Raw genomic sequence first — 23,631 nt, forward strand, 5'->3', positions numbered from 1 at the left:
GAGAACACCATGTGAACAATTACCTGGTCGAAGTATAAATCTGTTTAAAGAATAAATGTACTGAACACCATTCAACACTAATCCCGTATGTACTGTAATGTCCTCTTAAATAAGAAAGAATGCCACTATTCAGAGACTCAAAAGCCTCTCATTAAACATGAAAATAAATTCTTCTGACCTGTGAATGAATAAACTCGTGAAATATCTCAAACAAATGCCTGACAAAGGAATAACCCTCCTAAAGGAATAAATTTCCAGTACACATAGGCTGGAAAATAACAAAACACAACAAAAATTAAAAAAACAATGTTTCACTTTAGTGGATGTATAAGCAAACGTGCCCTGCTGGTGGTTTTACGTTCACAGAAGAAAGGTTTTTAGAGGTTAGGTTCAGGTCACACGACAAATGAAATTGTAACAACCCAACTGACATTGTATAATGTCTTCTTCCACTCAATCAATAGGGCACTGTTAGTCCTATTTCCATAGAGATGGCTTGCTCCTTTCTGAAGGGGGCCTATTGTTTGAGGAGAGAGATTTGCCACTTGAACCGTTGTTCCCAAAGGATACGTACTTCATCAATTATTTGTATTCTAAACATCTACATATTTTCATATTAACATCTGCAGCATACCTACAGCAAGCATGAGCACTTGGCTGTTTTTCTCTTGACCCTGACAAGTTTTCAGAAGCCACTTAATCAGCTAAATTGTAATTAAGGCACAAAGATGTAGAAGGATTTGATACACTGTTTTAGAGAGCACAAGGTGTCTAGAAACCTCGTTTAAAAAATGCAACAACCCATAAAATTTTAAAGCTATTAAAGTAGATTGTGTCAGTACATTTTCAGAAAAATGTATAAATGTGTAACAGACCCAGACAGCAACAGTTCTTTGTTAAATAAATGTCTTAACACTAAGAATTGATTTAATAAAAAACCACCAAACCATACTTTTGAAATATATTTGACACACAATGCCTCAAAATGCACTTTATCAGTGGTCACTGATGAGCTTCCATGATGTTAACAAAGATAACATATTATTAAGAATTATGAAAAGTTACTTTAGAGACAGAAAAGATTATGGCTGATTGTTGACTTGGCCATTTCAAGAGATTCTTGTTGCTCTTTTAAATAAGTTTTAAATATGACTGAACTAACAAAATTAATTTTAGAATCTCTGGTTTTCCTTTAAGAGTAAAAAAGCACCCAAAGCTAGTTCGCCATTTTAATATTGCTTTCGTGTAAGAAAACTTTTTTTAAGTTATTGGGAGGGGGAGAATTACAAGGCTTCATAGGCCAAGTTTCAGCACATAACATATGTCTTAGTTATAAACTAAGAACCAAGGAAGATCCTTAATGACAGTGCAATAATAGGAACCATAATAATGATCAATCAGAAAGATTTAGAGCATAAAAGAAGGTGTTCTTCTTGCTAATTAATTCAAGTGTTATGATGTTTTGTGCCCTGACACTGTGCATGGTGCTGTACATAAAAGAAATGACAATACTTCCTGCCCTGAAAGTTTACACTCTAAATATACTATTACAAACTGAGAGCCTTTTAATTAGAAACATTAACTAGATTTATTATTATTTAAGGATAAACATGTATGAAGGACTATGTTTGGTTTTAAGGTACATATCTTATGTTAAAATATCAATTTCTCTTTAACAAAAGAGAGCTTGTCGAATGACAGGGGCCATTCCTGTGTGGAGCTGAGAGCTCTGAACACCTACTGAAGTTTGTCCGAGTTCAGGGTATTCCAGCTCCCATAAGCCCAAGTCCAATGTTAATTTCCTTATATATATTTTAAGTTACATTTTGTGCTTCCACTCAAAGAACGTATTAAAAATTCTGATATGATTTGGTAACATTGTCAAGTCATGAAGTATGCCCTATTTTTCTCTGTAAAAGAGAATTAGAAATTGTTTATATCTTTTGCCATAATCCTCTCCGATATGGGTCAGGCTAAGGTTAAGAGTATAGGGAACTATCACATCAAAGACAACCAGGGTTAACAAAATCCAGAACCACGTGCAATTCCAGCTGTCTTCTTGTTACAAGGTTAGAGGTCTAGAGAAAATGGAGAGGTTAGAAGGTTCTGATTCTCCTGCAGACCGCAACGCCTACAGTGGGAGCAAGCAGTAAACCACTGTAATAGATGCAGCAGCCAATATTGATCTTTGCTGTTCACATTATCCTTCTTGCAAGTATTCTGGATTAGAATGAATATCCATTACAGCGATGTAACTAGAATGCAGCACAGGAATGAAGACAAATCAGGTACCACAGACAGGTATCTGCCCATAACCTCTAACATAAGCAATTAAATTAAATTTACAGTTTACCAATAGGTAAAGCTCATCTTGCTAATTTAAACGGACCATCTGCCTCTTTATATAATGACAAACTTCATTAGTTCTGGTTAGTTATCCTGATCGATGATTTGTAATAATGAGACTGAAAAACTTGTCAATCCTTTTTAAGAAGAGTGCTGGGTTTTTTTTAAAGGAACTTTTGTGAAGGGACGTAGGCCAAATTTAGATTAAACTATTGCTAGTTTAATCAGATGAATCTATTACAGTTCAAAACTTAAGGAAGAAAATCATGGTTAAAAAGGCCCGGAGGTATTGCTGGCTAATCTAACCCACATTCTGAGATGTGGAAGAGAGCTGGGAGGAAAAAAGATAAATACTAGCAACTACTTTACCTGAAAACTGTGTAATAAAGCAAAGATGCTGTTGCTGCTCCCAATAAGCCACAGAGAAGATTTACTCGGTAGGCAATGGAACCAAAAGGGAATAGACCAATGACCAATTTGGCCAGCAGAGTGAACAAAGGGTAACCAGGAGGATGGGCAACCTACGGACAAACCAGAAATAGGTTCACAAAGTTTCCATACAGCTAAAATAAAAATTGCAATGACATTCTAACCGAGAAGTATCTTCTTTATTAGCCTGGTATTATACACGATGGTCTATCATCAATAACTAGGGTCTTTGAACAGAAGCTTCTCTGTAACAATCTTTTTGTGCCAATTTTAACTTAGCAAATATTTTCTTTAGTAGATTTGGCTACACAAATCACCCACAATAATGACTCACTTAGAAAAGAGGTGACACATTTCATTATGATTTCTTAAACTGCTTGTTGTATGGGGTCACAGTATATTAGGGTCATTCAAAAGGCTGTTTTTAAAAAAGCAAATTCTGAACTATTTTATTGGTTAGCAAGTTGAAAGACCACACTGCTATCGGATTACCACCATGCTGACAGTCCTAAGGTCTTGCCTAAAGGGATCATGCACCATAATAAAGTTTATTAAATAATAAAACTTATTAAAATTGTTAACCCGATTTATTTTATTCTCCCCAGCTTATACAAAATTTGGGTTGATAATAAGCCAGCTACTGTATATACAGTAAAGCCTTTGCTTTATAATTTAGTTTAATTGGATTTAAAACTTGAAGTAAATTGTCGCGTGCTGTACTTATAAGTTAGTAAAAACTGTGGTTTGAAAATAAATTAATCTACTTTACTCCATGCTTAATTAAACTTCCTTAATTCCTAAAACTGTTAATGAGAGCATTGATTAAACAATAAAACTAATACTTACTCCAAGCTCATATGCGGCTGTGATCAGCTCCCCTGTGAAAAAATAATGTAAAACCAATAATTACTATTAGGAAATGACACTCCTCCAAAGTTTTCAAAATCCAAATGCTTGCATTGGGGTTTTGCATTAATTTGACTGGATAAAACTGTAAATCTGTAGAGATTTAACAGCATGAAATTTTCTAAGAATATTTTCTCCCTCTGATGTCGTTGCGCAAAATATCTTTTGTATGTTTTTTGCAAGACTCTTATGGGCAGATAAGCGAAGGTATAGGTAGGCTGCATTAAAGGATGGCCTGATACGTTCAAGTTACAGACATTATTTTAACAAAATATTAAACCGAGACTGCTTGTTTCAATAACTTTCAAGGAAAGCATTACAGTTTGTATAGTTTATACTGCATTGTTTCTTAACAACCTGGTTATTTCTCATGAAAAAATACAGTTTTATATTTTTAAATAGTGCAAAAAAAATCATTGTGCATGTATGCCTGGGTCAGTTTATTTAAGAGACCAGCTATAACATGGTGCAATTTGAATCTGCACCATTATTTATTCAAAAAGTGACCCTTGTTCCTGCTAGGAGATATTAGACTCAGCTGACATCTTCATTATATGATATAGTTTAGATTTTATATTTCCTTTGTATTGCCTATGATTTAAAAAAAAAATCAAGAAAGAACTGTGTTAGCATAATAATACTAGCATTTCTACAGTGCTTTATATCATCAAAGCATTTTACAAACATTATGAAGTCATATATATTAAATATATTCAACACACAAATACATTTAAACAACAGGAAGACAACAACACAAGTAGTCACAAAATTCAGACTTAATGCTGATATTTTATCACTAAATGGAACATCAAGAATCTAAGTCACCTTGAGTAGTTTGCTACCTGACATTCTAAATCAGTGATGTGAACCTTGCCTTGAATTTCTAGTGCCTTTCTTAAACGGAGAGCTGCAGTCTCTCTGCTGTACTAAATGTTACTGGTCATTATTATTACCATTATTATACACGTTTTAAAGTGCTGGTGCAGTCTTTTAAGGTGCAGTCTGTATGGCAAAAAGATACATGATACAGAGATAATATGAACTGCATTGCTTCTTGCCGTATAAATGGCTAAGTGTATATTACAACCGTTTTTTTCATTTTCAAATAATTCTATAACAAAAATAAGAATTATACAAGAAGTTTTTAAAAACCATCCAGTTACAGTGCACAATTAGGAAAAAAGGTGGTAGTCAAGTTATACTACCTGTTAATCACTGATGTGAAATCAGGGATCTTAAAGCATTTGAGAAACCCCGAGGCAGCCCCTGCTAGCATAAAAACCTCTCAGCCCTTGGTTTTGTAGTGCTATAAAGTAAGTGTTATTTTTATTACTACTCTATTTTAGGAAAGTTTCCATATAACGGAGGATCTACAAAAACACAGTTCAGATTTGGAATTTACTCATCCCCAAATTCAAGTTAATCCATAATGGCTACAGCATTTCTGAGGTATTATAAATCCAGGAAAGCCAGCAGGACTTGGTTCTGCATGAAAATGAGCAATGCAGAGGAACTGAGCGTTCTTGCTACCCAGAGCATACTAAATAGGGTGCACACCTAGCTGCAACTTGCTAAGCCAGGGTCATCTCTTTTCTTCTGCAGAGAATTAGGTAGAGCTGGGAGTGGGTTTAGAGACCTGGGGTGGAATCCTGAACTAATGGGACTTTTGTCATTGACTTCAGTGGCAACAGGATTTCATCCCTTCTACTTAGATGTGAACATATAAATTTAGGTTCAGTGCCAGTGGTTTTATTGTTCCATAAAAGTTACTAGAGATCTCACGAGGCAGAAACTCCTCCTAGGTGCACACTCAGCAACAAGACTAAGATGTTCTGGAAAGCACAGTGCAAACCCCAGTACAGAAAGTTTAGACAGCACTCGCCAAAAGCTATCATAACCACAGCCTGAGGCACGTTAGCAAAGCAAACCTCTGTAATTTGTTCCAAGTGATTCCCCAATTTTGATTACGACCATCGTCTAAGGTCTCCTTGTTTTCCTTTGCAAACAGAAACGTATGAACACCTGCAGCACACTGCGTCCTGGAAAGCAGAGTCGTGAGGTTCAAAATTAGCAACCATTGTGAATGTGGCTAAAGGTCACACTAATAAAGGAACCCCTGAATTAGGCTTCCTGCCACTTTAAAAGCACTGTGATAACTGCATACCTGCACAGTTGCTAAGGAAGCTGAATTATCCAGACTTCAACTTGTTGGATTAACAGCAGGTACAACCAGGCTCAACAGAGTTGGATTTTTGCACTAACCTGTAGCCCAAGGGTCCCCAACGCAGTGCCTGCGGGCCCCATGGCGCCCACCGGGGTGTCTAAGTGCGCCCGTGTACTGGCCGGCGGACGAGCATCTGCCAAAATGCCGCCAAGCAGCGTCATCCAGAGGTGTCGCTGCCAAAATGTCTCTGATTTTTGGCAACAACGTCTCTGGATGACACTGCTCGTCAGCGGCGCCGCCTACTGACGTTGCCACGTGGTGGCATTTCGGTGGATGCTCGTCCACCGCCACGGTCCTCCGTGGCGCCAGACGAAAAAGGGTGGGGACCACTGCTGTAGCCAAAAGGCACAGCCCATAGGACTGAGCCAAGAATAGGGCAGCATCTGAAACAGTATCACGAACTATATCTGAGGGCATGTCTACACTACCTGTCGGATCGGTGGGCTGTGATCAATCCAGCGGGGATCGATTTATCGTGTCTAGTCTAGACACGATAAATCGACCGCCGAGTGCTCTTCCATCGACTCTGGTACTCCATCGGCACAAGCAGCATAGGTGGAGTCGACAGGAGAGCAGCAGAAGTTGACTCACCGCAATGAAGACACCACGGTAAGTATATCTAAGTACATCGACTTCAGCTACGTTATTCACATAGCTGAAGTTGCGTAACTTAGATTAATCCTCCCCCGCAGCCCCGCCAGTATAGACCAGGGCTAAGAGATGGCTAGGGACTCAATTATATCTTTCTAGGATATTGGGTAATGTATTTGTTGAAAATGCCTATTATTGACAAGAAAGATTATGCACTATTATGCTGATACATATTACTATGGTATTGATCCATACTGTGGACAAGAACAACATCAAGATAATATGTATGTAAACTGCTAAGAAAAACTGTGTGAAAAGTTACAGGATGTATAGCATTGTCAGTTGTTAAGAATTAACACAGCTTTTAACAAAAGTGTTAATCAGAACAAATACCAAAACCTCTAAAACACTTTATGCACCAACCTTCATTTGAAAAATGAAACAGTATAAAAGAGACAAAGAAAGTGCTGCTGCAATCTTGACAAACTACTAGGGGTATGTGATTTGTAGGTCTGCACACAGGACAAGGAGCCAGGAACAACTGGATTCTAAATTGGCCTCTGACCCTGCCTAATTCTATGACCTAGAGTAAATCATCAGCCACTTAAATCTCTCTTCCTCCATTTCCCTGGCCATCTGTAAAATGCGGATAATAATGACCTACCTCACAATCACGCTGTGGGCATTAATTAATGTTTATAAAACACTAAGCAGTATTATTACATAACAGGATATATGTGACACTGATATAAAATCAAGACATGAACATGAGCTTAACTTTAAAAAGAGAGGACAACATGGTGTGTCTTGAGGCTCAGAATATAGAGTGCTGCTGTCTGAAACAGAGAGAAACATTCTTTTCAACTTGAGTTTATCTGATCCGTTTTAAGCTCGTTTAATGTTTGTAGATGTTTTTGAATTAGTTGTAAATTTTATTCTCTCTTTTTATTATTATTATTATACCAGTAATGGCAAAACACTATGAGAAAGCTGCCACTGAAAATATCTCCATCATTCTTGGCATTTACATTTTATGATTACAACACTTTAAGGACAATTTTTAGAAAATATAGTATTTTGAAAATATTGGGCTGCCTTTCAAAACTAAGTATGATTTTAGACCCCAATCCTGCAAATACTTAAGCACTTGTGCAACTTTACTTAAATGAGTAGTCCCATTGACGTCAATGGAACTACTCTCATGACTAAAGTTAAGTGCTTGCAGGATCAGGGTCTTAGAGCCCAGATGCTCAGGGACAAAATTTAAAAAGGACTTGTTTGTCCAGGGGTGGGTTGAAGGGAACTGACCTAGTCCTTAAGCAGAAGTGCTTATCACGACTGTAGTACTGCATTTATTGATTCAATACGCTGTAGTTTATCGCTATCAGTCACTGTTTTGGAAGGAAAAAACCTGATCCTCCCAGTGGGTGTGGTGTGGAAATGCTGGAATCCGAGATGCACATATTCAAATATTTTAAGTGGAGGCCCGTGTAGAAGGCTAGGAAGAGCAGGGATGGAAATGTCCTACGCCTCAGCAAGATCCAGCTGCCAAGCCCCAACAGCCACAGATGGTGTAACTGGTAGCTGACTCGGAATGAAATGGAAAGAACAAGGGAAGAAGAGACACTATCAGGCAGACTACCAGAGGGACATGCTACAGGAGCACACCTCACATTAACTGCTGCTTAAGCCTCACAACACATGCAAAGACTGTCACTTATGTCTTTGTCTTACTCACCACCTCAAGTGGAATCTATTGCAGACCGCCTTTAAGGAATCTCTCTTGCAGTGTATCAAAGGCAATCCCTCTGAACTAAAAGCAGGCATTTCCATGCAGCTATCTTGGTGGCAACACAATTCTTATTAAAGTTCGGGGCCTCTTGTGATCAGTCAGCCAATCATGCTAAACTGGGCAATGGTGTTGTGACACAACTTAGCACCTGCCTCTGGAAATTTCCATTACATGCATCTGACGAAGTGGGTATTCACCCACAAAAGCTTATGCTCCAATACGTCTGTTGGTCTATAAGGTGCCACAGGACTCTGTTGCTTTTTACAGATCCAGACTAACACGGCTACCCCTCTGATATTTGACATAGTACAGTGGCACTCGTAATATGCTAGGTTATTAGTAGCAGAATTGTGGTAGTATCTACAGACCACAATCACAGATCAAGTCCCCTTCGTACTAGGCACTGTACGAACACAGAACAAAAAGATAATGCCTGTCGGGAGGATAACGCCTGTCGGGAGGATAACGCCTGTTGAAATATCACCAACATAAAAAGACACGGGGTGGATAAAACGAATACAACATACAAGCAAACAGGTCTGAGGTATGAATAGCACATGCCTTGTTGTATTTTGGGTTTTGCTGCTGTTGTTTTTGATATACTGAGATGTAATCAACGCCCAAAGAACTAAACTCATTTTAATTTATGGTCTAATCAGCAAGCAGTATTATAGAATCACAGAAGTGTAGAAGTGTCTATCCCCTGTACTGAGGCAGGACTAAGTAAACCAAGCCCATCCTGGACAGGTGTTCGTCTGATTCTTAAAAATCTCCAGTGACAGAGATTCCAAAACCTCCCTAGATAACCTATTCCACTACTTAACTATCCCTATAATTAGAAAGATCTTCCTAATGTCTAACCTAAATCTTCCTTGCTACAGATTAAGCTGATTACTTCTCGTCGTCCCTTCAGCAGACATGGAGAGCATGTATATCACATTTGCTATACTTCTTTTCATCCTGGATACAAAAAACTGAGCAAAATCCCAATCAAAACAGCACAGAACTGTTCCATAAACTGTAAACATGCATTATAGATATAAACCACAGGCATTGTCTAAGGTAATACAGGTATGTATCCCAGCAGGGATTATTTTAGAAGATGAAAAGGTTATTATTGTAAATATATTGTTAATTCCAGATTAACATATAATATAGTTAAAAAATTTAAACAGGCAAAGGAAGATGCTTAAAATTAAAATAAATGTTAAACTGAATGAGAAGTCATCGAATTGTGCCCTAGCTAGGCAATGAAATGATATTGTTACCCCATTGTCTCTCCCTCCACCCTCCCATTGTCTGCTGAACTCACTTCTTCCATCTTGTCTTAAATATAGTTTGTAAACTCTTTGGGGGCAGGGACTATCTTTTTACTTGGTGACTATACAGCATTTAGCACTACAGGGGCCCAGCCCTCATTGGAGCCTCTAAGCATTGGTATAATGATAATTACAGCCCTGCAGCCAGCTTACTTGCAAGGCATGCAATGTAGCTGAGGACCCAAATGTGCACTTTATTAGGAAGACTTTTGTGAAGTGAAACAATTCTGTTTTCTACTGTCCTTAAATCAAGTACTTATCATGTGAAACACTATTCAGCTTTGTATTAGTGTATGCACAGTTATGCTAAGTATATATTACCTTCAAATTTACAATCCTGCCAATGTAAAACATCCACAGATTAAGCAGGAAATATTGTACTTTGCATAACTATCAGCCCACTACTAAAGAAATCAAAGGCAATTGACCACAAGTCTAGGAAAAAAGCATTGAAAAGTATAATTTAAGATTAAAATTAAAATATAGTTCTAATTGGTTTTCCATTCTAAAATTACTTTCTCTAATTAAATCCCAATTTCCAATAGGGAGCAATGACCAGGGACAAGAAACATCTTGGATTCAGAGGTTAAGAGGCAAAGCCTTGAATAAACTGCTCAGCTCTTTTGGAGGCTGGGAAAGAGAAAGCAATTTAGTCTGTAAGTCCCTTTAGGTAATGAGCATACCATCCGACACACACTAACTCAAACTATCAGAGGGGTAGCCGTGTAAGTCTGGATCTGTAAAAGCAGCAAAGAATCCTGTGGCACCTTATAGACTAACAGACGTTTTGGAGCATGAGCTTTCGTGGGTGAATACAGACATGCATCTGACGAAGTCGGTATTCACCCACGAAAGCTCATGCTCCAAAATGTCTGTTAGTCTATAAGGTGCCACAGGATTCTTTGCTGCTTTTACTAACTCAAACTGCAGCTGTACAGGCCACATGCAAACAAGAAGTTTAAGCAGGACGAGCCTTACAATTTGCAAGTTCCCCAAGGAACTGGAGGAAAGATGACATTTTCCCTTCCTATTGGCAGAAAAAGAGAGAGTTTGTTTCCCATCTTCCCCTACTAGGAGGACAAATCAGTCTAGTCAATACACTGCCACGTCGAATATAGCCAGACACGTGCTCAAAAGAGTAAGAGCCCAAGCAATCCCATATTGTCTGCAACACTGGCTCGTCTTGGACACAAATTGTCCCCCCAAGGCTGCTTTCTAAATCCCTTATTGAAAGGCAGGACACAGACACAACATGTCACAAAACCTGACATCACATGAAATCAGCATGGTTTGGGGTGTGGCTCCAAAATAAATCTGAGAGTAAGCTGAGGTCCCAAGAGGTTTCGGAACCCTCCTCCACTGCAACAGAGCACAGCAACCGGGCACAGAGGAAGCAACCATGCCTGACCCTGAGAGATCATCCCTGGAGTGGAGGGAAGAGGCAGGAGAAGGCTACATAGCGCCTGGACGGTAGTCTTCGTAAGACTTGTTACCGCTCATTACTGCCTGGCTATGGTAGATTAGGGGTACAGGCATGGGAGGGCTTCTGGGCCTGTTGGGGAGACAGTCTGCATATACTCTTCTCAATTCTCACTTGCTGGGGTGAGACTCTCCTCATTCATTCCCACCCAAAGTCTCTCCCGGGGAAAAGGAAGTGGTTGCTGTACAGGGTTCTCTGCTTAAGGTCCCTCTGTAGAACCCTGACTTTGAACCTCTGACTCACACCCCCTGCCTGTTTTCTCATTTGTTGTCCCACAAAATCAGCTAATCCCTCTATTCTCTTTTGGCCCTTCCCCTCTGAAGAGGGGCAGGCCCTTCTGATTTGGCAGTTAGATCCTCAATGGTGAGCCACAGAATCATAGGACTGGAAGGGACCTCAAGAGGTCATCCAATGTTGGAGATTCCACAACCTCCCTGGGCAGTTTATTCCATGCTTAACCACTCTGACAGTTAGGAACTTTTTCGTAATGTCCAACCCAAACTGCCCTCGCTGTAATTTCGGCCCATTGCTTCTTGTCCTGTCCTCAGAGATTAACGATTTTTCTTCCTCCTCTTTGTAATAACCTTTTATATACTTAAACTGTTATGTCCCCCCTTAGTCTTCTCTTCAACAGACTAAACAAACCCAGTTTTTCAATCTTCCCTCATAGCTCATGTTTTCTAGATCTTTAATCATTTTTATTGCCCTACTCTGGACCTCCTCCAATTTGTCCAGATCTTTCCTGAAACGTGGCACCCAGAACTGGGCACTGTACTCCAGTTAAGGCCTAATCAGAGCAGAAGAATTATTTCTCGTGTCTTGCTTACAGTATTCCTGCTAATACATCCCAGAGTGTTTGCTTTTTTTACCACAGTGTTGATTCATATTTAGCTTGCGATCCACTATAACTGCCAAATTTCTTTCCACAGTACTCCTTCCTAGGCAGTCATTTCCCATTTTGTATATGTGCAAATTACCATTCCTTCCTAAGTGGAGCATTTTGCATTTCTCCTTATTGAATTCCATCCTGTTTACTTCAGACCACTTCTCCAGTTTGTCCAGATCATTTTGAATTTTAATCTTAACACCCAAGGAACTTGCAACCCCTCCAAGCTTGGTATCATCCACAAACTTTATAAGTGAACTCTGTATGCCATTATTTAAATCATTAATGAAGATACTGAACAGAACCTGACCCAGAACTGATCCTTACAGGACCCCACTGATTATGCCCTTCCAGCTTGATTATCAATTACTGATAACTAGTCTCTGGGAACGGTTTTCCAACCAGTTACACACACACCCATTTAGAAAACAGGAACCAAATAGGGCACCAGGCACCATCTAGAGTTTTCTGCTTGGTGTCCCCATCCAGAACCTTGATTTTGACCCTTTGACTTCACTCCCCTTCCTGTTTTCGCACTGGCTGCCCCCAGTACTTACTGATGTTCTGGGTCTTACGTTCCCCCTCACTCGAGGGGTGAGCCTAGGCCTGCCCTCCCCAGAATCCAAAGAGCAGGGGAAGGTTGTACACAAAAGCACAACTTGCCGCCCCCCACCCCACCCCGCCCCGGTGGTTGGGGGGCTGTTCGTGCTTGGCAGGCACTCCCTTCGGGGATGGGGTGTAGGTGTATGGGGGGTGAGGGGTTAGTCAGTCTCTCCCCATGGAGATCTGAGCCGGGGGGGGCACACCCGCTGCAGTATCACCGCCCCCGGGCTGGGTATCCCGCTGCGCACTGCAGGAGCCCGGGCTGGGGCAGTGGCGAGACGGGGGTCGCTGAGCGACACCCCCAGGGGGATGCCCTGCTGGGGTGCGACGGAGCTGGGCGGGTCCCGTGTTCCCGAGGGTGCAGGAGTCGCTGGCCCAGCTACAGCCCCCGGCCAGCGGGAGGGGGCCCCAGCCCCAGCCCCGTCTCCCCTGCAGGACGAAGCGGTTCCCGGGCCCGGACGCTGCAGGCTGGGCGGGGGGGGGTCCCTACGCGGGGGCGGCCTGGCTACTTTACCCGAGTCTCCCCCGGGCACGGACGGTGGCAGCGTCGCCGCGTACGCGGCAGCCACGGCAGCGCCCAGCGCCCCGGCGAAGCCACCAGCTCCATGGCGCTGGGGGCCCCGCTGCCTCCCAGGGCAGCTGCCGGGCTGGGCACCCATGTGCAGGCAGCCAGCCGCTCCTTCCGGGAGAGCCGCGGGGCGGTACCACTGCCGCAGGTCGCGCGGGGGGGGCCCACAGCGGAGGAAAGGGCGGCGCTGTGGTCCGACCCTGGCCCCGCCTGATCTCCCCCTCCCCGGTGTTGGTACATTCTGAAGGAGGGGGCGCCGCTGTCTCCCTGTGCCCGGTGCTTCCTGCGGTGATGAGAGGTACTGCGGGCGGGAGAAACCACTGAGCGGGGGGCGGGAGAAACCACTGCGGAGGGGGAGCATTGAGGAGGCTGGAGCAAGGAGGAAAGTGGGGGAGAGATGAGGCGGGGAGACAGACTGGAGGGAAGGAGGAGGAGGGGCACAAGGAGGGAGTGGGGGCGGGGCACAAGGAGAGACGGGAGGGGAAAGAGACTGGGGGAGGGGCACAAGAAGAGTAGGGGAGGAAAAAACACTAGGGAGGGGCACAAGGAGAGGCTGGGGGAGGGGCACAAGGAGGGAGTGGGGGAGGGGAAAGAGGCTGGGGGAGGGGCACAAGGAGGGAGTGGGGGAGGGGAAAGACACTGGGGGAGGGGCACAAGGAGAGAGTGGGGAAGGGGCACAAGGAGGGAGTGGGGGAGGGGAGACTGGGCAGGGGGACAAGAAACGATGGGCAAGGCAAAGGGTAGGGATTTATGGAGGGATGCTGTGGGTACCAGTCTGGTTCAGTCAGGCATATGGGCTCAGCTGTCACCTTCCCACCTCATCTCCTCGGTGGCATGTCTGACCCTGCCCCTGGCCCATGCCCCTGGTTGGTGGACAGCTCCTCACAGCTGCTTTGCCAGCCCCTCATGCTGCAGGCTGAGCTGAGCCCTGGTTTACACCCGGCTGTGCCCAGCTGACAACGCCACAGGCCATCCCCTCACCCCAGCGACAGGATCATCAGGAGTGGCATTCCTGCAGCTGTTAGAGCCTGGTGCTCCCTCCACTGCAGCTCCTGTCAGTCACCTCTTCCTCTCCTCTTGCTGGCACAACCTTAGCTTATGTTCCGCTCCTTTCCTGCCTGGCTAATCTCCCTGCTGGGCCACTCCTCTCCCATCTTCAGTCAGAGCAGAACAAAGCTGCCATGAGCATCACGCTCTTTCATCACTGATCACATCTCCCTTCCTCCCCCCGTTATTATTAATGGCAGAAGAGGGGGTGTGTAGGGTAAATTCAACAGCATAGTAGACAGCTGCACCCATATGAAGGTGGTTTGCTTGCAGTTGGTCCTGGTGCCTCACTCATCTCACACTAGTGACTTCAAGCAGCTACAAGTGCACTGTAGTGTCCTCAGCCCTGGCACCTTGCCTCAGCTGGCATGCTAAGTCTAGTGAAGGTAACTAGCTGGGGCAACGCAAATGAAGGACATGACAGGTTCTCCAAGTGCATGCCCAGGAATTGTGATCAAACATTAGACCATAGAAACTAAAAGAAGAACGGAAATTTGGCCCCCTTGTCGTTGAGCTGACAGATGGGGATTGAAGAAGAAGAAAGACAAAAGGGACCATTAAATTCACCTGGTCTGAGTTCCTACATAGCATGGTCCATGGAACCTCGCCCTGTAATCTCTGCATCAAGCCCGTACCTTCTGTTTGAGCAACATCATAAATGTTATATGTACAGCGGTGGCACCTAGGATTCCAAGTGATGGATTAAGGCCTCATTGTGCTAGGTGCTGTACAAACACAACATGTTGTTGAGTCTTTGCACTGACGTCCTTTGGTCTTCTGCATCTCTTACAAATTCCTCTTGAATTTCTAAAGTGTGTGAGAGCTCTGATTCTGCCAACACCACAGTTTGATTCCCTCCCACATCCCCTTCCATTCCCAAGCTTGTCCCCAAATGTCTCTTCTTTCTATCTTTGTCTTCTTTCCCCAGCCTGATTTCAAACTTTTTATGCTGCCTCTTAATATTGGAACATACTCCCAAATAACATACACTAAGGGTATCCCCATAACTTCGTCCTCCAAATCTCTTTTGGAAACACCTGTTCCTTGAAGTTTACCAGTCTTACTGCCCCCTGCCACTCCAGTTGTTATACGTACAATTCATGACCTTAGACAGAGAAGGTAGGCTCCTCTCATCTGACATACACCTGTGTAAATCAGGAGTAAAATCAATGATGTTGCACTACTATTAGGAGGTGGACAATCAGGGCCTTAGAACAAAGATTCTGTTATGTGGTTTTTGTTTTGAGCATCTTACCCACTGAACAGTTAAGGTGCTGTACAAATAAGGATTTATGCCCTGAACGGGCATACGTTGTAAAACGCTGATCAAGGAAAGGATTGCAGGTTACAGTGTACAGAACGTTAAAAACACCAGCTCACTGTGTGGTATTTGTTAGGGAAAGGAAATAGAATACTGAGAGGTATCGCTAGAAGAACAAAACATCTGCAGAAATCATTATGGGATTGTACAAAAGACTAGTGAGGCCATACCTGGAGTATAGAGGCAGATTAAAGAAGGGCTTTTGAATGCAAATATAAAAGGTATAGAAGAGGGTAAAGAGGATGATAAACAGTCTTATGGATTATATCTAAGTGGAGATGTTGGGAAAATTAGGTTTGCATTCATTAAAAAAGGAGATTAAGGACTGACATGATTGAAATACTGTATATCAAAGAAGGTGGATACTGCAAGACCATTTTAGAGCATAACCAGCTCAGAAACAAGAGGACATGAATTGAAATGAAGAAAGTTATTCAGGGAATTTAGGAGATATTTCTGTGCAGAGACGGCAAAAGAAGCTGCCACTCTACTGTATTCAAACAGAAGTTAGATTGCCAGAAGGAACCAGTATTTCGGGATATAAACACTGGCTGAGTAAGATGAAGGGACCAAATGGCTGCCTACCCTCCACAAGTGTTACTACTCTTTGGATCTTTGGTCACCAAGTGAGTGTCAACACACTGAACTCCTTGGCCTGTTTCAGATGTTACTGGATGAGGCTCATTGGGGAGAAGGGAAAAATAAGTTGCAGTCCTCAGCCAACCATTGTCACATTGGTAATGGGAGTGATCACTGTTCTTGCACAAATTGTAATGTACTGTTAGCAGCAACGTGAATGGTCAATTCACTTATGTATCATAGATTATCAGGGTTGGAAGAGACCTTAGGAGGTCATCTAGTCCAACCCCCTGCTCAAGGCAGGACCAATCCCCAAACTGATTTTTGCCCCAGATCCCTAAATGGCCTCCTCAAAGATTGAGCTCACAACCCTGGGTTTAGCAGGTCAATGCTCAGACAACTGAGCTATCCCCTCCCTCCAGGTGGGGGTGAGGCTCTTTCACATCAGCTGACAATGGTAATCATGAGTGATTACATTATTACCACACCATCAATACCTAAGTGTGCAGTAGGACAGTAGTTCTCAACCAGGGGTCCGAGGCCCCTGGAGGGGGGGGGGGGAGCCATGAGCAGGGCTGGCATTAGACTCACTGGGGCCCAGGGCAGAAAGCCAAAGCCTTGCTGCATGGGATTGAAGCCCAGAACCTGAGCCCTGCCACCTAGGACTGAAGCCGAGGCCTGAGCAGGGTAACTTCAGCCTGTGGGATGAGGCCCTGGGCAACTGTCCTGCTTGCTACCCTGTAACACCGGCCCTGGCTTTTATATGCAGAAAACCAGTTCTTGTGGCACAGGGGGGCTGTGGAGTTTCGTAGCATGGTGGAGGGCTCAGAAAGAACAAGTTTGAGAACCCCTACTGTAGGATATGGTAAGGACAAACTGTTCTTTAATTGTCCTATAAGTTATATTTGTCATGCAAAAGCTACAGCTTTTAGAGCACCAGGAACAACGTATGTTGATCCAGCATTGGAGGGGAGGTTCGTAGAAGCCTTTATCTTACTGAATAAATATTACATTGTCAAGGCCAGGGTTACAAACATATCTTCACTGTCGGCACATGCAGTTTGGAGAGTGGGTTTACATTTTGATTCAGAAAACTGAAATGTAGTGATCAATGATGTTTGACTTTGTGCCTGATCTTGCACTTCTTTCTCAGACATCATGCCTGCTGAGGTCAATAGGAGTTTTACCAGAGCAAGATCTGCAGGACTGAACCCTCTATTTTCATTTTGACTAATGCGATGAGCTATGCAATTTTTACCAATGCATTTTGTCTGGGCACAAATGATGTTCCTGAACCAAAATATTTCATCTGAATACCCTTGAATTCATCTCAGTGTCCCTGAACAACTCAAACCAGCCCCCTGGATTTTAGGGAAGTTTAGATTTGAACTTTGGAACATGAATCTATTTCTACTAAAAAGAATACTCAAATTAAAAGCACAAAGACAACTGAAACCCTTTCCAGATATGTCCTCGTGCTGTACACGTTGGTAAAAATTCTGGACGTGGCACTAGAGCACACTCTAGTGGTAGGTAACCAAGTAAATACTTCTGATTGTGTACAGTTTGAATGCTATATTGGTAATGAAGTGCGTTCTGTGTTTAAGAGGAGAGTATTCCTTTTATTTCTCCTGTTACAATAAAGCACCTTCATTCTTTTCTCTCAGCACATTAGGAAATATCCAAGGCAAAAAGAAAGTAAACAGGAATTTGTAAAGTAATTTAAAACACAGCTTGAGAACACATCTCCAAAAATGGCTATGTACTTAGTTCTTTTTGTCAGGGTCTATTGCAGATTTACTCATAAAAGACACAGTTTAGAAGAGGCAGGAGCTAGAAAGGGAAGAGTAATACTTAAAGCAAATTCTGTTCACCCATGGCAGTGTCATTACAAAGTTGAATGAGCACAGTTATTGCAAATAAACAAAAACAATGGACCAGAACCAGTTTTACCTAAGAAAATACTGAAATGCTATTAAATTAGTCCAGAGCTTTAGTTAAACCTTTTCTTTTGCCCATCAGATGATAACGTTACTACAGAAAGCACTCAACTGCTGTACTTGTGTAATAGTCAGCATCCATTTAACAACTTTACATATAGACGCATTCAACAAAGCTTCAATATTGTCGTCATTGGACTGGTACAAGAATTTAAGTAGCAAAAGTTAACTAGACAGCCCATTCTTAATTGTTAACCGTATCCTTATATAATAAAAGCACCTACTCTTGAACAAATTGTAACAATATAAACATTATTTAAACAAAACATTTAACATTATGTGGTACTGATACTGAAAATACAGGACTGTTTAAAAAGAACTAAAGAAATTATTATCTTTGAGTTTAATTTGTTTCAGTAAGCATCAGTTTTGCAGCTCAGATAACATGGGTGACTGACTGAACTATTTTGACATGCTGCAAGTTGTCTCTGACCCTAAAGGAATGGATTGACTGAAAAAATGAGTGTGGTTGAAATGTCTCAACAAGCGTCATTCTGACAAGAAGCTGTCTGTGATCTTGGGTCCCAATCCTGCAAACAGTTATGCACGTGCTTAGCTTTACATGTGTGTGCAGCTTCATTGGCCTCAATGGGACTACTTCTATGTGTAAAACTAAGAGCATGCATCAGTGTTTGCAGGATTGGGGCCTAGTTTGTGATATATATTTTGTGATATTTCCATAACCAATTTAAACCTCCTCCTCCAACATGAAATAGGTTAACCTCATTTCTCTAGAGGCAAATCTTATTTTCCATAATTTTGCAACTTCATAAAATCTGCTTCATGGTCTTCTTCTTGTGTACTACAAATGGCTTCTTGTGTGCAGCTCTTTACATGTATCTCATTATGGGCCTGATTTTCAGAGGTGCTGAGCTGTCACATTTCTCATTGTCTCAGCTGGAGTTTTGAAAGCTCAACATTTTTGAAAATCAGGCCCTACATTTTTACACCTGATTTCCGTAGCCGCATGTAACTTAGTTTTCACATGCCTTAGTTAAATAATGTTGGGCCTGATCCTGATGTCCGATCTACACAGACAGAGCCCCGTTGACTTCATTGGCACTCCATATGGGCTTAAGCATGTGCCCACATAGATCAGGTTGCAGGATCATGGTCTTTGATGGCAAAAGAACTGACCATTTCCAGCTGCAACAAATAAGATCTAGTGATTCTCAACCAGGGGTACATGTACCCCTGGGTGAATGCAATGGTCTTCCAGCCGGTACATCAACTCCTCTAGATATTTGCCTGGTTTTACAACAGGCTACATAAAAAGCACTAACGAAGCCAGTACAAACTACAGACAGTGACTTGTTTATATGGCTCTATATACAGTACTATACACTGAAATGTAAATACAATATTTATATTCCAATTGATTTACTTTATAATGATATGGTAAAAATAAGAAAGTAAGCAATTTTTCTGTAAGTGTGCTGTGACGCTTGTATTTTTATGTAAACAAGTAGTTTTTAAATGAGGTGAAACTTGGGGCTATGCAAGATAAATCAGACTCCTGAGAGGGGTACAGTTGTCTGGAAAGGTTGAGAGTCACTGATCTAATGAACAAAGCAAGATTATTGGAAATAGATACCTAAAATCCCCATAATCCTCAAAGGGCCAAACCCTGCTTGCTTTACTAATGTGAGTAGTTCCATTGAAGCCAGTGGGACAATTCACATGAGTAAGAATTTATCACAGTATAATCAGCCCCGCTGTCTTACCAGGTTTCAGAGTGGTAGCCGTGGTAGCCTGTATCAGCAAAAACAATGAGGAGTCCTTGTGGCAACTTAGGCCTGGTCTACACTTGTGGGGGAAGGGGGAAAGTAGATCTGATGCAATTTCAACTATGAGAATAGCGTAGCTGAAGTCGACATATCTTATATTGACTTAGAATCACTTACTTCACATCCTCGTGGCGCGGGATCAATGGCCGCCGTTCCCCGTTGACTTTGCTTCCACCTCTTGCCGAGCTGGAGGTCAGCAGTCGATGGGAGAGCGATCGGGGATCGATTTATCACATCTACACTACACACAATAAATCAATCCCCAATAGATTGATCGCTGCTCGCCGATCCGGCGGGTAGTGTAGACGTACCCTTAGAGACGAACACATTTATTTGGGCATAAGCTTTCATGGGCTAAAATCCACTACAAAAACTAATTTCCCCCTGCTGATACTCACACCTTCTTGTCAACTGTTTAAAATGTGCCATCTTGATTACATTGGCCTCATTAGCACTACTGAAGTGATTTTTTTCCCCTTCCTTGGTATTTACACCTTCTTGTCAACTGTTGAGATTAGCTCACTTCCACCTTAATTGAACTGGCTCGTTAGCACTGACCCCCCACTTGGTAAGGCAACTCCCATCTTTTCATGTGCTGTGTATTTATACCTGCCTACTGTACTTTCCACTCCATGTATCTGATGAAGTGGGTTTTAGCCCACAAAAGCTTATGCCCAGATAAATTTATTAGTCTCTAAGGAGCCACAAGGACTCCTCATTGTTCTTTTTTACCAGATTCAATGGTGCAATGCCAGTTTACAGCAACTGAGGCTCTGGCCCACCAAATGTAATATTATGTTAGACAGATAAATGCGATTATTTTCAAAAGATCCCCAGTTCTTCTGATCTGCACTTTATGGGTTAAATTCATCCCTGTTCCAAGAATCAGCACTTAAGCCCCCAAAAAAGGGTGAAGTAGGATTTAAGTGGTACAGTAGTCTTGTGCTGATACTCCACAAAGGGAGTGTGTTTCATCCAGGGATGACAGTTACAGTCCCTCAAGAGTCATTCTCCCCTAGAATCATAGGATTAACCCCCTGTCACGATGTAGGATTTGTTGTGTCTGAACCATCCAAGATAGATGGTTCCAGCCTCCTGAAAACTTCCAGTGAATGAGCTTCCACAGCCACTGAAGGCGTTTGTGCCATTGTCCTACTGTTCTTCCAGTTAGGAAGTTTTTACCTGAGATTTAATCTAAATCTGCTATGCTGTAGTTTGAACCCATTGCCTCTTGTCCTGCTGTCTATAGCAAAAGAGAACAACTTTTCCCATCTTTTTTATGGGAGTCTTTCAAGTATTTGAAGACTGCTGTCATGTCCCCCCTCAATCTCATTTTTTTCAAACTAAACATACCAAGTTCCTTCAGCCTTTGCTCATATGTCTTGCATTCCATCCCTTTGATCATTTTTGTTGCTGCCTCTGAGTCCTTTCCAGTTTCTCCACATCCTTTCAATACATTTTGACCAAAATTGGACACAGTGCTCCAGCTGAGGCCTAACCAGCGCCGAGTAGAGTGGTATTATCACCTCCCGTGACTTGCATGCTATGCCTCTGTTAATGCAACCCAAAACTGCATTTGCTTGTTTTGCAACAGCATCACATTGCTGAATCATGTTGCGGTTGTGATCCACCACAACTTCCAGATCCTTCTCAGCAGTGCTGCTGCCAAGCCAGTTTTCCCCCATTCTATAACTGTGCATTTTGTTTTTCTTCCCTAAGTGTAGCACCTTACATTTGTCTTTGTTAAATTTCAGTTTATCTACTTGTGTTTACTGCTGTCTTTGCCAGCTCCTCCTCTACATTTGCTCACCATATTTGTGCTGTGTTCTGGTTGAGTTTAAAACCCTGATCCTACAGTTGCTGGTTCAGTGCCTTGGATTGTAAAGCTTCTCCAGGCTCACTATCTTGTCTGTTACCTGCTTGGAAAGCCCTGGAGCTCCAGAGTCAATTCAATAAAATCTGAGTCCTCCATCAAAGCCATTATATTTGACACCGTCCCTTGCTGCAAGGCCAATGGTTGTTTCTTCTACCTTCTCCCTTAAGCCATCCTGTCATATTAAGGTCCATGGCCAGGATCACATGGAGTGGGAAATGTATCCAAATCTGGTGTATGTGCTTATGGAGTGTTAAGAACAGTGGGTGGAGTTTTTCTATTTAGCATGAGGATGATGTGGGAGACTTCTTATCAACACTACCGAGGCCTTAGCACAAAGTATCCCATAGCCTATAAACCATGCACTCTGAAGTATGAGAAGCAAAACTTCCTGCTAACACTGCAAACTGGCCCATGCAAGAATAGGAGTCCTATGACCTTAGGGTCCCCTTCAGCTGCAGGTTTGGCAACATTGTCTCAAGAGCCCTGGGGGAGTACATTTCAATGCTGCCATTTCTGCCCATAGTCAAGGTTGCCTGAGACTTTCTCCTGGAAGACCCTGTACTCAGTTGCTCATAACTTCCTCAAACTTTAATTGTTTGGGCTGAAATGTTCCATGCCAGGTATCCATCTCAGGCTCTTTTTGGAAGGTTTCAGCTAAAACAGCACAGCTGCTTCTGAGAGTGAGGATAGAGAAAAATACCTGGGTTTGCCCATGTTAACAGTCTTATAACATTTTGTTGGGATGCTCTAGTGCCTCCATCTTTTGAAGCAGGGACTTGGAATTTGGTGTGGAAGGTTCCCTGCTGTCAAAAATGTGCCTTTTGCTCTCTCCACATGAAAACCTGTGCATGTTAAAAGCCTCCAAAACAAACAAACAAACAAACAAACAAAACCCTCAATTTGCACATGCGCAACTCACACATATTGGAGTTTGGCAGCTACATTCTCTGAATATACCAATTGCACCGAGTGTACTCCAACCCCTATGCACCACCTCAACAGAGAGATCAAGCATGCTCCAACCCAAGACTCCAAGGTCTGTGCAGGACTCTCCCTGCTCTCGGCAACCAGAGAGCTGCTGGGCCACTGGGCACAGGAACTGAGAGCCAGGACTGCCCGGGGGAAGGAGCTGCAAGTGGGGCAATTTGCCCCGGGCTCTGCAGGGGCTCCATGAGAATATAGTATTCTATAGTATTGCAACTTTTTTTTTTATGGAAGGGGCCCCTGAAATTGCTTTGCCCCAGGCCCCCTGAATCCTCTGGGCGGCCCTGCTGAGAGCAGAGAGATTGTCTTTCCTGTGCTGTCAGTGATCTCCCTGCTGGTGCCCAGGCAGCAAGGAGAGGAAGGAGAAAGTGCCTGTTATAATGCAGATGGGTGAGAAATGAGGGAGGGAGTGCACGAGGGGGGGCAGGAACAAGGAGATGGAGATGGAGAAGGGGAGGGGCGGCAGATAAGAGCAGAGTGGGACAGATGCTTGGTGGGATGGACACAATGAGATTGGGATAAAAGCAGAGGGGATCATGCAGGCATCAGAGGGGCAGAAAGGTATATCCCTAAAGGCTACTCCCCTCCAAAACCTGGCACTGAACCCAGGAGACTGGAGTTTCTACATTCCTCTGTTGTCAGCAACTAGCTGTGACAATTGCTGGCAAAGCTTATGTCTCAGCCCCCTCTAGTGGCTGGTCCACATGGAGGATAACAGTATACTACTATTAGTTATTTGGTTAGGTCAAGCTGCAGAGGTCTGTGCTGTAGATCTAAAGATGTGGTACGGTGTCTGCCCAGACCACCAGATCACACTAGGGAACAGCATGACCACTCTCCTACACACCTATCTATAATATGTAGGGAAAAGGAGTTGCATGATTACAGGAGAC

General features: G+C 42.9%; 1 protein-coding gene across 5 annotated transcripts in view; it reads right to left on the minus strand.

The window, feature by feature from the left end:
* The window catches only part of TMEM260 (transmembrane protein 260), a 50,924-nt gene extending 37,667 nt beyond the window's left edge, over positions 1–13,257 (minus strand). For 3 of the 5 annotated variants that reach the window (XM_050952569.1, XM_050952568.1, XM_050952567.1), the window contains exons 1-3: positions 13,091–13,257; positions 3,622–3,653; positions 2,716–2,867 (exon numbers count right to left, since the gene is read on the minus strand). In XM_050952569.1, coding sequence (XP_050808526.1) covers positions 2,716–2,867; positions 3,622–3,653; positions 13,091–13,235 — 329 coding nt within the window. In that variant the 5' untranslated portion in view covers positions 13,236–13,257. The remainder of the gene's footprint in view (positions 1–2,715; positions 2,868–3,621; positions 3,654–13,090) is intronic. The other 2 variants (XM_050952571.1, XM_050952570.1) reach the window with 2 other exon arrangements.
* Positions 13,258–23,631: the final 10,374 nt, after the last annotated feature.

Source organism: Gopherus flavomarginatus, chromosome 5 (assembly GCF_025201925.1).
Source record: "Gopherus flavomarginatus isolate rGopFla2 chromosome 5, rGopFla2.mat.asm, whole genome shotgun sequence".
Taxonomy (NCBI): domain Eukaryota; kingdom Metazoa; phylum Chordata; order Testudines; family Testudinidae; genus Gopherus; species Gopherus flavomarginatus.